The 15,737-nt window shown below is 45.4% G+C and overlaps 1 protein-coding gene across 3 annotated transcripts in view; it reads right to left on the bottom strand.

Moving 5' to 3' along the window:
- The window catches only part of LOC142560565 (E3 ubiquitin-protein ligase Siah1-like), a 24,369-nt gene extending 8,632 nt beyond the window's left edge, over positions 1-15,737 (bottom strand). Inside the window, exons 1-4 of one of the 3 annotated variants that reach the window (XM_075672770.1) lie at positions 15,610-15,737; positions 8,742-9,146; positions 4,508-4,640; positions 1,795-1,901 (exon numbers count right to left, since the gene is read on the bottom strand). In XM_075672770.1, the coding sequence (XP_075528885.1) occupies positions 1,795-1,901; positions 4,508-4,640; positions 8,742-9,051 (550 nt within the window). In that variant the 5' untranslated portion in view covers positions 9,052-9,146; positions 15,610-15,737. Of the gene's footprint in view, positions 1-1,794; positions 1,902-4,507; positions 4,641-8,741; positions 9,147-14,944; positions 15,100-15,227; positions 15,433-15,609 lie in introns of those variants that run through there. The other 2 variants (XM_075672769.1, XM_075672771.1) reach the window with 2 other exon arrangements.

The raw sequence follows: 15,737 nt of genomic DNA, 5'->3' as shown, positions 1-15,737 counted from the left end.
AGCCCTATTATATCCCATTTACTGCCCTCTAATTCCTCCAATAGCACTGCTAGACTCGCCTCACTGAATAACATTCTAGCGTTAAACAATGCCAGGTTCATATTCCAATGGCGGCCTGTCCAGAAGTGTGTTTACAGAAAACGAAGTGTGTTTACACAAAATTTCAACATAATGAAATTTCACTGCCATCATGGGGGAATTTCGAGACAGTAATAGGAAAGTTTGATGGATCCAGATGGTCAAATTGTTGAATTACAAGTGGCCGCTTGCAAATGCGGGGACCAAGGTTGAATGAACGCCGCAAAAGTCTAAGTACAAGAAGATCTTATCGCACCCCACCCACATCTCCTTTTCTAGCGTGGCTGACCACATACGTGGCCTTGCGCCATGTTTTAGAGGCAACCTGCCCCATGTGCAAAAAGTGGGCGTGCCAAGGTGGCCTGGCATCACGTGCACTGTATTCCCACACCTTTATACTGTTTCAGTAGTTCCGTGCAGCAGAGCAAATGCTATGCAACCAGCGAGCGCAGATCGCAGGATGGTTTATTATGCGATTTCGCTTCGTTTTTTAATAAAATATTTATTGAGGTGCTACGATACTGAAGATAAAGTTATCCACTTGTCTCAATGAAAACGTGCAGAGAACACCAAAAAGAAAATAATAATGCAACGCTGCCGTGGAGACATTTTCTATATAAAAAGTACAAACAGTTAATTGATCTGACAGTGGCTAAATTCACATGTGCAGTCAGCGCAGCCACAACATCACAGAAGGCTCTCTTCCTGGGTTGTGCGTCGCCCTTCGCAAGAATGGCATCCGCAGACTTGCTTGTGTGGTATCGTTCATAGCTACTCTTTTACACGCAAGGAAGGACTAAGTTGGCATTACAAGAGACGGAGCCACTATCCCGTGCAGCATGCTGGCTAAATGTGCCTTGTGAACCCTCCGCTTCCGCAGTCCCTGCAACCCTCCTTCCCCTCTCTGCATCTTGAAGTATCTTGAAGACGCATGCCTTTTCGGTGCAGTTGCAGTCTTAGTCGATGCTGCCACTACTTGAGCTGCAGTACTCACCGCTAGCAGACGACAGGGAGCAGAACGGCACCTTTAAGATGTGTTCACCTCCCTGATTGGTCAAAGAAGCCTGTAGCTTCAACAGTGCTGCACAGAATTACTGAAACAGAGTATAGTACTACTGGTGGTTGTGTGATCTCAAGTTTTGGAGATGAGTTGAAGCGAAAGTTGCAACAAGGTTTAAAGGCACACTAAATAGAAACAGTACATCAGTTTAGACAGATAATTCTTTCGTTAATCTTAGAGTAACAGGTTGACTATTGCAAGAGAAAACGAAGGTCACAGTTCCATATTTGTTTTTAATTTCATGGCGAAACCCCAACACCTGTCTGTTGTTGTGATGTCAGAGATTTCAAACTGATCATTTCGTATTTGGGCCGTTGCGGCTCAGTAAATGTTGCCAATTTCAGCCTTTGGCTCCTTTGGAATACAGTGTGGTCCACGTGAACTAATAAAGACATTTGCTAGGCTCGAGCAGATGCTGTCAACAGCAAGCTGGTGTGGGAACCTCCAAGGCAAAGTAACATTTGGGGGGGGGGGAGGGGGGGTGCATTGCAGAACAGCAATTTACTAATAGTACAGTTCAGATTACAATTTCCTTTAGTGTCTCATCAATGCATTTTTGGCAAAGACTCAAAACTCATGTCATTCAAAACAATTACATACAACCATGATCATATCATGGATATTTCCAATGCATGGGCCTCTCGTTCTGGACTCACCTTGGAGTGTCGTAATGGACTTGTGCGAGTGGACGAGGTGAGCCATCACTTGGTCGAGAGAGCCCTGCCACTTGCACGACGCTCCGGGGCAAGGGCACAGGTACGGCCTGCATCACACCCCAACAAAGAGAGAAGGGCAGAGATCAGAGTGACCAGGCCAGATTTAATACTGTATCTAAGAAGCATAGCTGCTACCAATGGTCTTTACTGCTGCCCGCAAGAAGCTGAAAAGGGCCATGCAACAAAATGCACACAAGGGGAGAGTCGCTACTGGCACCACTGCAAGCAGTGAAAAGATGTGAAAGCACAGGCAGATGCAGGCAAGCACAAATTCAGGTGCTTTACGTGTAAAAAACTGCAATCCGACTAGGAGGCATGCCATAGTAGGAGCCTTCAGATTAATTTCGACTGCCCAAAGTTCTTTAACACGCACCGAATGCATTGTACACGAGGGCTTTTGCATTTCGCCCCCCGTCAAAATGCAGAAGCTGCCACGGTAATCGAGCCTGCAACCTCATGCTTTTTGCACACACAACCTGCACGAAGAACTAAAGAAATTTAGCAGTAAAGGCAGCCTTTGCCTTGTGGTGTGGCTTCATGTCCACAGTATCACCGTTACGAAGAATCGAGTTTGTGCAAGTGAGAATATGGCGAGAACACCGAACGGTGTGCCAGCGGATAGTCATGGGGAGGGGGGCACATTAGTCGTCCATACATTAACCACCAGTAGCGCATCATATTGCCAGCGTCCTTATACATATGACACAAAATGCTCGCAAAGACACTTTAAAGAACAGCATACCTACCAACCTGTTAATTTCAAATATGTAAAGGAAGAACCACAGTCACAACATAGAGTGAGGTGGGGGAGGTGTATAGCAAAAAAAAGCTGTTCTTTTGCACATGTTATTTGTGAGTTACATACACACATTGTTAACAGCAACCTTTATTTGCAGCACACAAGAAGTTGCAAACATGGAACAGCAGGGACCGACAAGCCACACATTTAAATCGTACATAATTTCTCGAAGCTAGTGCCATGGTATCCCCACCCGAAGACTTCCTAGGTAGGGTCAGAGACGAGCGAGAAACTTTTTCACGAAAAGAACTGCGTAAAACTTGATGCAACCTTCATAAGATAGTAGAATGAGGCTGAATACATAAACTTACCGGAAAATTCGGGCAAGTTGGCACGTAAGTAACAGGCACACTTCCCCGCCTGGGAGCTAATATATGGAGCTAACAGAGCTAATATGGAGCACAGAACAAGCCAATGCAGGGCATTGCGCCTTTAACACTGCCGTTCAATGCTACCACACATTGCGGTGAAACAAGCAAGCTGTGAAACAGATAGTTGAATGTGCTTACCGCGACAGGCAATAACAGTTCTGTGTTACAACAGATGGAAATAAGCAATCCACATGTTGGCACAACAGAGGCATTCTACAATGCATAGGCCATTTTAAGTGCCCTGATATCTACCGCAATCATGTTAGCGCTGCTTGCTCTCGGTTATACACCAAACAGCTCGTCTAGCTGTGATATTACACTCAACTATTCCTCATGCTCTTTAATACTGATCTAACATTTTCTACTATTCTTGCTTTTAATGAAAGTCTACGACCTCGAAAATCCGGAGAAGATAGTCGAACTTTGACATAGTTAAGCAAATATAAAATTCAGTGGGCCATGCTTTATTTCCATGGGATATTCTAGTGCTACAACAAAAGAAGAAATGTGCCATCAGTTATAGTAAAGCAAATTTTTGTTTTGAGTTGCCTCAAAATATATATTCTGGTGACAAAAATGTCAAATACAGTTGGCAACCAGTTCTTCAAACTTGCACGATTATTAGGACTTCCCTGTGGTACCACCACGCGCCCGTAACACTAGAATAATAAGTGAAATTTAATAACTCTAATAACTAAAAAAGCACTCTACTGAGGAGCTGCGGCAAGATCGCAAGCACTGTTAGCTGCAGCCAGAGAGTAGGCCTACTGGCTCTATCGGCAGCTGTCATTGGAGCCGTAAGCAATTGAATTAACCCCATGTTTTTATTGACAATGTTCCTGTAAAATAAGGAGTGTCATGCAAGAGTGTTTTTGTATTTTCTGACGTCGACCACGATCCTCATGTCGACGACATCATGTAACGCACTTGCCACTAGCAGATGAATTCGGCAACTGCATGCTCTTCAACATCAGTGATTTTCGAGCGCACGAGATCATGTGTCCGGTCAGTTGCAACCGCAATTTCATTTCATTTCATTTATTTACCTTAAAGACCTCACTAGGGAGTATTACATAAGGGGTGGCACAAGAAGTGACATTAAAATTGACCATAATTAACAATGGAAGCATTAATTATACATCACAGCATTTTAATGTTTCATTCCTTGATTATCAGGCACAGACCAACTCATTGAAACGTAAGTAACAAACAAAAATTTGTCAGCGGTCCTTTAGGTGCTGCTTAGAGGCTGCTAAGCAAAAATAATAGCCCTGAAGCTTTGCAAAGAGTTTGTTGTGGTACTATATTGTACACATACATAACCAATTTAATTGAAGTGAAATTTCATTGCACTTAGCCTTCAATAACACTGCTTAAGTAGTAAGCTGGCATCAGTTTGTCCAAGGTTTTTGGGGCCTTGATGGTATTTCCGATAACTGAAAAAACAGGCGATATTAATAAATGGGGAAGCTTGTGGCCCAACCTGAACTCGCAGGCCTCTTCGTGTTCGGGCTTGTCAGAGTGGGACAGCAGGGCCGGGCAACCCGTGAGCGAGTATTTGCACGGGAAGAACACCGTGTTGGCCACTTTTTCCATGGCCAGGTTGCGGATGTTGCCTGCACACAAGGCACAAACGTAACATTGTAAGTCAGCGTCAGTCAATGGGGGGCAAGGCTCACATAATTGTGCATCAGCAGTACACGTCCGCATATGCGCGTGCATGCATGCAAGAAAAAACCGAAATGCAGCGTCTACTCCTACAATGTTGCGACCTACCGTAGATCTCGAAACACTCATCAAATGGAAATGTGCAAACTGCATTCACTACTGCGATGACACCACCAAAATACTTACAGACATGCACTCTGCATGCCACCGGTTATAAGCTTCACCATTGAAGGCACTGTTCGCCAAAATTAACATTAGGGATAAATGCACGTCGTAGCATAGCTAATCAGCATCAATCAACAGCTGAGCTTTATATGCTTGTCTGTTTGCACAAAGCATTACACACACACACACACACACACACGAGAAAGCCAGAAAGCAGAGTTTAATTGTATTATCTTGCCACCTGCTTTAGATTTTCTAGCAACCACCAAAATTGCATACTGGGACAACACTAAAATATAGAAATGAACCTGTAAGTCTAGTTATAATGGCAGCCGATGCCCATCAAAATCACCCAGCCTTGATGGATGTCAGGAGAAGACTTCAGTTCCTGAGATAATTGCAACTGAAGACGGTATGTCTCTTCAAGACTGAAGAATATGAAACGACTGGAAATATGTCATACATATGTCCACAGAGTGGAGGCATTGTGGAATTCGCCAGCCACCTTGAATGCTCCAGGCTGCTGTGCGCTTTTGTTCGTAAAATGAAGGCCCAACAGGGAAAGCATTACACTCCTTCAAATGGCATCAACAAAGCAAGGCAAAAAGACTGCATTAAAGAGTTCAAAAGTCCAACAAAATTAGCCAAAAGAACTTTTGTTTTGCACATTAAAATGCAATTACCCCTTTTAACAACAATATGTATGCAAAGGGTATTTCGGGAAAATCATTCAAAATGCCTTAAAATGGTCAAGGTACTTCAGCGGCTTCTCCGGGCCTGCAGTGGAACCTTGTTGAACAAGGACATCTAACAGGAAAGCGGCAGAACTGCAGATTAAATGGTAGTACGCACTCTCTGACAACTACAACTTTGCACCTGTCGCCGCTGATATAGAAAGGAGAAAAATAAAGCAGCAGTTTTGCCCCAAAAAAGAAGCATTGATAACGATAGAAATACGCCAAGGAATTACACAAAGTAAGGAGTTTATCGTAGTTTTATCGGCTATACAAATTGCACTAAACATTTTCTCACTAATTAACAAGCTTTGCGTCACACACACATAGGCAAACATGAACAGATCTCACTCAATGACTGCGTACACTCTGTCGCGATGATGGCAGGATTAAGAGTGCCGGCAACAGGGAGTGTTTCGTGCTCCCTCTCATTTCAATGTGTCTCCTAATTTGAGATTACGCAATCTCCAACACTAGCCATACGAGACGACAGCACAGATGAAGTGACCAGCCATCTTGGCCTGGCCAAACTTTGCACCCGCTGGAGATTACCTCCAAGACAGAGCAAGTGGGCCATGTACACATAGCTGCAAGGACGGCCATGCGAATCCACAGCCAATCCAAATCCACAGCCAAATCCTCAGCCATGTGCATCCATGGCCACGGCTGGGCTAGAGGAGGAGATGAGCGTTCACCTGAACTAAAAACCTGACATGTCTTTTGCATTCTTCATATTTTTGAGATTTTTAAGAAAACGAAAATAAAAAACGAAAGGGCACGGCCATATCTTGGTGACAGCGTAATGCATATGTATCACTCACGTCCAGATGAGAAATCACAGATGTGAGTAGCATTGTATGCAACTTCTGCTACGTGAAACGGCTTCATGGCTGCATGGTCTACATTTCAGTGAAGCCACAGGGCACTTCAGCAGGGAACTGGTGCAGCAATGTCACAGTGACAGCACCATGCATCAGCATAGCCAGGAATTCTTTTTAAGGAAGTGGGTGGGGCAGGCAGGTGTTGCTTGTCGTGCTATTCCAAGTATACCCACACACAAAAATTTCAAAAGGGTGGGGGGGGGGCGGCGTATGCCCAATGTGCTTTCCCCTCTGCCCCTGGGACCTTGTTCTAGGTTCTCACCATTTCCTGACTTACACAACAAGCTCTATGCACTTCAGTGCTCCTAAGTGCACTGAGGTACATTGCAGTGCTTAAAGGCTTTCTCAAAAAAGAAATTGTACTTTCCTGACTTCTCACGTGTAAAACTATTCAAAGACAATATAGAAACTAAGCATGTGCAAACACACACACACTGGTACCTAGGAGGAGAAGTGGTTGGTGCTATGGGCAGGTCTAGCTGTGTAGAGGCATGCTGGACATTACAATGTTACAGCAGGGAAGTGTTGAAGGTGAACCAAAAACACACAGGTGTACATACTTAACGCAGAGTTAGCATGAAAGTACCATATCTTCTGCGCTTAACCCACACCCCCAATTACCATAGCTCAGAAAGAAAAAGAACGAAAGCCACACATATAACGCATGGAAATAATGAGAGAACGTAATGCTCAAATCTCTGTAAAAGCAGTCTTCCTTCAAGGAAGCATGACTCGTCCATGTTGCAACTTTGGCCAGCATCTGTTTCCCCAACGTTGAGAATCTTCAACTGCTGCTGCGCTTTAAAGGACTGCCATCGCACGCAGCTCATTGCGATTTGAATTTTGGCTCACCAGCACCAAGTGCAATATTTGCCAACTACTAAACAAAACAGAGTGACTCAAAAATACGAGGAGAATGGGTGACCATGAAAGAGGGGTGAAAAGAGTTCAACATACAGAGTTGGGATTCTCTAGGAGAAAACGGAACTGTATGGCAGATAAGGCAGATAACTTTGCTTTCATATGCAGCTTCACGGCAGTGCGGCGTGCGCTGCCGTGAAGCCACATATACAGGCATCCTGCACCCCTCGATTTCACTGTTCAAATAAAAATATTTTCACAATTGGTTATACGTGCAAAAATACAGTAATTGAAAACTGAAACGACTGTACAACAACTAAAACAGCACAGATAACACAAATTACATCAAACGGCTTAGGCAATTGAATGAGAAAGGAACTTGACAGGGTCTTGCCCACAAGTGAGCACTGGTAAGCTGTGATGGCGGAGCATGACACTATTTCGGTACTTGCCTGGTTCGTTCACAACAAGCAAAAATCTCAAGGTGCCTCTGGAATGAGCCGATGAAATGTCGCACAGCTTTGTGGGCGAATGCATAACAGTACAGCTCCAACCAATTTCTGGCCCTCCGTCGTCCTCTGCTGCAAATGACAGCGATTCTACTTTGGCATTTGCTCACACAGGAACTCCCTTCAATAACAGCATTTTTTTTTCTTTTTCAAGGCCATAGTTGTGTATTTGGCAGGAATGCACTTTCTCCCAAAAGAATTCACTCTTTTAAGGTGAAATAGCTGCCGCTCATCGTGTCATGTGAGTGTAATGGGAAACAAAAGTCCTTCAGAAGCAACAGGGGAGTGCTCTAATGGATGATGGCAGTTGCTGGCTGATGCACATTCTGCTACAGTGTTTACAGTTACAGACTTGGATTGCTGGAAATGCCGACCCAGCTGGAAAATCACAGAGACAGTGATGCGACAAATTCGAAAGTGACTGTGTAGTAAGGCCTAAAAGTAACCACTCAGTCTGATCAGTGACACTCGGTGACAAGGTCAAGTCAGTGACAACTGAAAGAATAAAGTGGCCCAGAAAAACAATGTGACATAGGTAGCAGATAAGTAGACAGAAAATATTGCCCAGCACCTGACCACCGGGCATTCTTGCCTGGACCGATGAGCATCTATCTTTACTCGCAAGTCTTTGCACCAACAAGCATCAATACCAACAAGTGCCAGTACAAAGAAGTGCCCGTACCGCCGAGCACCTGCATCTACAAGAGCTAGTTTTTTTGCAATACCTCTGTCCTTTTATTATGTATAACGAAGCAACTTGCCGAGATCTTAATCAACTTTTAACCTGGTGCAGTGACAGCAAATCAGCATCACAATCACTGTTACGGCAGCTAAAGTAGGATCTGAACTCTTCTTTCGATTTTCAGAGATGCAACAGCTTCATAGCCACCAGGACTCACCGATGGGCCCTCGGCAGGTGGGGCAACAGGTGAGCTTCTGTCGGCACGGGGAGCACACGAGGTGCCCGTTCTGGCACTGAAGGATGGGCGGTAGCACGTAGTCGAAGCAGACGGGGCACTCGAACAGGCTGGCCAGTGCCGATGCCGAACTGGACGTGGACGCTGGTGGCGCACTGCCGCCGGGAAAGGGTCCCGCTGCACCACGAGCCCCAACGGCAGCGTCCGAGCCCGCAGCCCCTCGGGCAGGGTAACCGCCACCCGCCTCGGACTTGCCACCACCCCCCTTGTTGCCGGCCGCTTGCCGACTCATGCTCCTAAGCACTGCTGCCACTGGTCACCGCACAGTGCCGCTCCTCAGCACGAGCTGTCGCCGCTGGTGTGTCCGCTGCCGCGGGCGGACAACCCCTGTTGAAGAGAAACGCTGCATTGTTCACCGCTTGCGCTGCTGCTAGTTTTCGAAGTGACGTGCCGTGCTCTGCACAGACTAACAACCTGTAATCAGATTTCTACAGCATATCATATTGGTGTTGCATGTGAGTACCTAGTGCAAGACAGATATCTTGTTTTCGGCAAAACAAATTTAAGAAATACCTATGTGTATGCTTACATGCCAACAAACTCAAAATGGTCTCTTCTTGCATTGTTAGCACTGGAACTAACAAGCATGAATTGCAAGAAAGCTAGCAGTTAACACAATTACAGATGCTTGTGTTCTCGGTACTTTGTTTTCTCTTTCTGTGAGTAACAACTTTTGTTTTACTTGTGCTCTGTTGTGTGTCTGTGTGGTGTTTTTGTAGCTATACCCTGTGTGGTGCTACAATATAAAATGCAATTTCAAGTGATGTGTACTGTTGTGCTATATGCGAGTGTATTAAATCGTACTATGGTTGATAACTTGTGCAAGCAGTTCCTGTCTCCTCACTTGTATAAAGCCAATGGCTTAGATCAGAACAACAGATTTTTACATGCAATAAGAGTTAAGTGTCTGCACTGGCCCCTCAGTCCCCAGATTTCACAAATCGGCAAAACAACCTGCTAATTGTATGCACTTAATTAACAAATTAAATTTTATCACCACGTAACTGAATGCTACTGAAAATTTTCAACTGCTTCTAAGCACGAGGTGACACATTCGATTCTAAATGGCAGTGGCCCACAATCTGATGGGAGAATGCAAGAATGTTCGAACTAAGACTTGGACATGGATTAATGAACGCTCAAGTCAACAAAAAAATAATGATAATAATGGGCTCTCTTCCGTCATGGCCCTGCTTTTGCACTGGAGAATGATGTACAAATTTTCTAGCATTAATGTGAACCCAAAAGGAGTAGTAATCCTGACTAACTTATCATCATGAATTTACAGCTATATAAGCAATCTTATTTGCGTTCTGTAGCATAGGTAGTAAAAATACTACATCCAGATTTTGTAGTGATGTTTTACCCAGTCCACCCGATGAGCTATTTGCCGTCAGCTTGCACCATTGTGCTGCCATTACCCCTAGGCTCAGCTATTCAGCACAATAGATAACAAATAGACTCGAAGGAAAAGTGGCAGTGACACACCTTCTCTTATTTCAAATGAAAATATTTCCATGGGATCTCCTTTCTATCTGAAATTATGCTTTTTTTACAAGGCCCAAATTTATTTGCAGCTGCAGACAAAGCTTTATTGCAGGCGTGGAGCCAATATTTCGACGAGGAACTTGTCCTCAATAAAGACGTCTTACCCCGGTATTCAGAAATGCAACTTAAGTTGAAACCCATGCTTGACTTGATCTAAGTGACGCCTATCGTGAACGCACCAAACGAAACGCAGTGCACATTTTTGGGCACGTTAACGCCAGGTGCCATCTAAATTTAGTTAAGCATGGGCTTTAACTCAAGTTGCATTTCTGAATATGGGGGTTATAGTGTCGACAAGAAAAGTCGATTTGTCAGAGTGTTGGCTCTAGGCCGAGGCTTCCCTTGTACACCAACTCTTGGTCACTTCAAGTCTCCACTTTCCGGTGACCCTTCTGTCTTGAAAGGATAAGCATCCAGTTGCAAGATAGCGAGCCTAGGCATTATCAGCATTACAGCAACTAGGCTATAGATATGATGGCCACTTTGCATTAAAAATAACATGAACATAGGTTATATTCTAGCCAAGATAAAAAAGGAAAAGGGGTTACGCAGGCCATGCAATGCACAGAACAAATATTAAAGAAACCAACAACTGATATTTGCAGTATCCTTGTTTTTTGAAGAACAGGATGCTTACTTGTCAGGGTGCTTAACACCACAGTAGTAACAAACGCGACATCGTGGGAAATATTCTGTATCTAATCTAGCATTCGCTTTAATGCATTCCTAAGCAGGAAACTGCGAGAGGCGAGTGCGACAGCGGCTGAGCGCCGGCATTGGTGGCAAGCACAGGACAAGAGAGGCCTTATCCAAGAAAATCTTTTGTTTCTCAAGCCAATGTCGATGCAGTTCATTATTCCTGTACTGTTGAATTATTTAAGCAATAATGGCTATGTGCTTTCATGATTTCCTGTTCAATTACATTGGTTGTGTACAAGTCAAGACAAGTTCTTAGCAAAGCGGCGTTTTTGAAAGTGAAACAACTTTCCACTTTCGTTTTTTAATCTTTTCCCGCTTAGTAAGCTTCCTCTTACAGTAAAGAGTGGCTTTTTGGTATAGTCAAAGGGAAATTTACCAATATGGTTCAAATAATTTTGCTCATTAGTTCCCTTACGAAACGGCCTGGTGCTGATGACATCAGCCACATAATTTGTATGCTTAATTAAAATGCACCAGAGATGCCTCAAGCACCCACGAGAAATGTGACTGCGTGCAAGTCAGCATGACAGCTTTGGGCAGGTGCTATCATGCTCCATACTTCGAGTCAAGGCACCCTGCTTGCGTTGACTTCGCAAGTTAAATTTAAGTGCCAAAACTATGATATGATACTAAGGCACGCTGTAGTTGGCGACCATGAATTTTCACGCATCTAAATCAAAGTAGACAAACGTTTTTGATTTTTAGCCGCCATCAAAATGTGGCCGCTGTGGCAGGGATTGAACCACTGACCTCGAGCTCAACAGCGCAACACTATAGCCACTGTGCTACTGCGGTGGGCATGTTGAATTCCGAGAATACAACTTCAATACAGCACGTATGAAAATGTGAGCACCCTATTTTCACTGCGAAGCTGTATATGGCTAGCCGATATGTCGGTCGGTCGCCTGTATGCCGAAAACTCCTTCGGTGCAACCCCATGCACATGTGCAGAAAAAAGAAAGAGAAAGAGAGGCGTGCGATTAGCCAACACCACCTAGATAGCACAAGGCCTGTTTATTCCGATCCATGACGTCACATTATTACCTGGCCCAAAATTTCCACTGACAAGGATGGCGTGGTGAAAGTGGTGGTCTTTGTTGGCTACTAGGGAGCATTCCCATTAGATTCTATGGCAGTCGGGCCAGGTAACATGATGTCATGGATAGGAGTGAAAAGGCCTTGGTGGTGGTGAATTAGCTGTGCCAGCAGTGACATCGTCACTCTCCGTTGCAGCCGAGCGCATGTGCAGAAATTTCTCTCCGGCTTCAAAATGGGTAGGCCATGCATGATATGTACTCGTGAGGCGCAGGCAGCCTTCTATCAGCAACACCGAGAGCAGAACCGCGAATGAGCTCATCTTTGACATGCTGATGCTGCAGCCCAAGCACAAGAATAGGCTCGTGTAGCTGAGCACAAGCAGTAATCGCATACTGAGGATTCAGCAGCCTACCAAGCCCTCATTTAGTGAACCGCCGAGATGAACCCAGTGATAAATGCCAGGGACGCACGTTTCAGCTTTGTTGGTTAAACATCTGTATAGAATGCTTTGGCATTGATTTTAATAGTAAACTTATGGCATTCAAGTTAACACAATGAAAAAGTATTTTTTAAAGCAAAACAAAAAGAACAGGATTTATTAGCTGTGTCAACAGTTATGCAAATAGTTATGGTGTACTCACAGTAACAGGAGGAGCAATGTTAGAGGCAGCAGCTCTCTGCCATGTCATAATGCTAGAGGGTTACTATGCATTTTAAATTTCTCCATGAAAGCATGCAAACAAGATGGAAGTTTACAGGAAGATGGAGGCTTGAAGTGGTTGAACAGTGGTTTTGTCTGGATGGAATGTGTGTGTGGTGCAATTGGTGTGAACTTGTCTAATATATTTGCGTAAACTTCACCCTTTCGGCTGCGAATAACCTTCTGGATTCTTGTTCTAACCCTAATACTGTCACCTCAAGTTTGCTGCATGGCAGCGATTACCCTCACCATCCGATTTCCACAATCGCATTGTTTTCAGAATATTACGTATGAATGGGACTAAAATCATCAAGAACAGTCACCCACGGAGAGCATCGCTACCCAAAACCTATCTGGCTGCAGTGCCATGCTGCGACATGCTATGTTTTAGTCAGAGCAAGAGTGGTGCACTGCGGTCTTTGAACAAAGATCTGTCACTCCGCTCGTTTAGTGGTAAATAGATTCAGATCTACGATGCCTTCCGTGTAAGAATTTGGCCATATTTTGCAGCATAAAAGTACCAGACTTAATGTTACACTGAATTGCATGATGCATACATTAATCTTTCATATGTGGCGTGCTGTTTTCTGGCTGCCAAACACAGGGAGTGAGTAAAGTCTCTTAGAGAGCCTTCGCAGTGTTGCCTGCTTATGTATGAAATCAAAGGTGGTTTCCAATGTAAACACTCAACTGCTTTCGTGAAATGTGCAACTAACATGGGACACGCAGGAACAACAAAGCACTATAGAAGAAGCTAGTGTGCTTTCTCAATAAAACCATGCCAAATCATAGATACATTGGTGCACGTCATTCCCAATGCCAGTCTAATGACCTAAAGCACCAGATTTCCCTCTCACACTTTCAGTAGGGTACTCTATGGCTACTGGGACCTGTGGGCTGCAAGCAAGACTTCGTGTTACATAATTGTCATGGACCATCAACCCCACAACAAAGAAAAGAGGGAACCCTAACACGGTAATTGCACAGTGGAAAACAATAGGCAGCATCAAAACAATGGTGAAATGAACAACAGCATGAAAATAATAGATGCACGAAACAATAGGTAATGCGGTTTTGGGCACGAAAGGAGATGGCTACACGCAACTTCCAGCACATCTTAATGAATTCTATGCCACCTCTTCAAACCTTCCTTTCACATCATAAAAACTACGACTAACACTAGAGAGGCTTCTTTAATGCAAGTGGGAATTATCGATCAGTTATGCTGCATTACTGGCCAATGCCCAACTATTCGTACTTTTTGTCTATTTCCAGCAGTTAAATTGACACACACATTTCACAAGCAAGCTTATATTCTGACGGGAAATTCAACCAGGAGGTAAGAAATCGAGAGTGCATGAGGCAGGACATTTGCGGCATGAGATGAGCTATTTTAATACCGAGCATATAAATATAGCCGTGGGCGCCATACCCACAAATTAAGAAACCGAACGCGTGAAACATTTTGCTTTTGCACGCGAATTGGCAGTGCGTGGCCGCGCATTTCTTTCGAAACAAGACTTGCCTATATTGCGAAAGCCTCACGCGATTGCTTATTCGAGAGCCGCAGCTTACCCTACGGGATACCTGCAGCGCTCCTCTCCGAGTGGGCTCTTTTTTTAGGCGCGCTGTTGTTTGTGTGTGGTATCGATTATCAATCGGCCCGTATGGCGCAACCGAATTCCCCTACTAGAAGGGAAGCCGCTATCGCACGAGTGACCTCAACTGAACCGAACACACGTCATCTCGCATTCTCGCGTGCGTGACAAGTGTCTGCTTCGTACACACTGTACACACGACTTCGGGCGGCCACACACGATAGGGGCGCGCAACACTGGCAGCTGCGCATCCCGGCGCTAATTCTCTAGGCAATAGGAGACACGACAAAAAAGAATATACAAAAAAGGAGCCACGGTCACCGACGGAACGGCAAAAGTCGTCAAGCGTGGGACGTCGCGCGAACCAGTTGAAGAACGCGACAATCGCCCCTTTCGAAATGAGCAAACCTCTCACCCGTCGTGTTGGGAACCGTTTCACCGCCGTCGCGTTATCGACGCGCGACGAGACGATCGTAACCTAGCGCAAGGCGACAGAGCAAATCGACAAAACAAGAGAAAGAAAAGGTTCTGCCTTTACTGACCCCTCCACCTCGCAGCCAGAAATCGTCTGCCAAGCTGTTCCAATCTGTCTTCCAAGGGTTAGCAAACATCCACGGACGGCGTGTCGCTAGACGGATCGACCACGATACCCGACGCGGCGTTACTTCCGCGGACTGCGGAAATAGGAGACCGAGTGAAAATTACTCAAATAGTATCGCCCTCGTCCAAGCGCGCAACCTAGTTGCCCGTCGTCGCCGACGGGATGTGTAGCAGTGCGTATTATACGACCTCGGCCGCGGCGGAGAGTCTCCCCACATAACTCACGCGGCCAGAGTCGTGCCGTCTTCTCATCGAGTCGCCCAGCCTCGCTTTCGCCGCTGCGTCGGCGCCAAAGAAGGTTTCACGACGTCGTCGGGCCTCGGTCCAGACCCATATCTTTTCGCCGAGACCCAGGAGAGCCCGCGGCAGCAATGGCGAGAAGCGAACAGCGCCAGGCGCCAGTGGCAAAACAAAAACCAAAACAAAAGTAACGCGTCGAAACAGGAAATGTTGGAAATGGTGATTCGGGAGGAAACGGCCGAAACGGCTGCCGCTCGTAGAGCGAGGCGGCGTGGTTCGCTTTCCTTTTGCTGCCTCTTAACTGCGCGGCACGTTTGCGATGCTGATACGTCAATTAAAGGGAAAGGCCAATGCGAGATTTAATTACCGTTCTCATCGGGTGGAGCGCGTCCGTGCTACTGCTTCTTCTGAGGAGCCGTGTCGCAGTCTCTGGGTCATCAGCTGTTTTCGCGGTCGGCTGGTCGCGGCAGTGGCAGCGTGTACGACTGTGAACAA

Source organism: Dermacentor variabilis, chromosome 10 (assembly GCF_050947875.1).
Source record: "Dermacentor variabilis isolate Ectoservices chromosome 10, ASM5094787v1, whole genome shotgun sequence".
Lineage (NCBI taxonomy): Eukaryota > Metazoa > Arthropoda > Arachnida > Ixodida > Ixodidae > Dermacentor > Dermacentor variabilis.
This window is presented reverse-complemented; position numbering and strand designations above follow the sequence as displayed.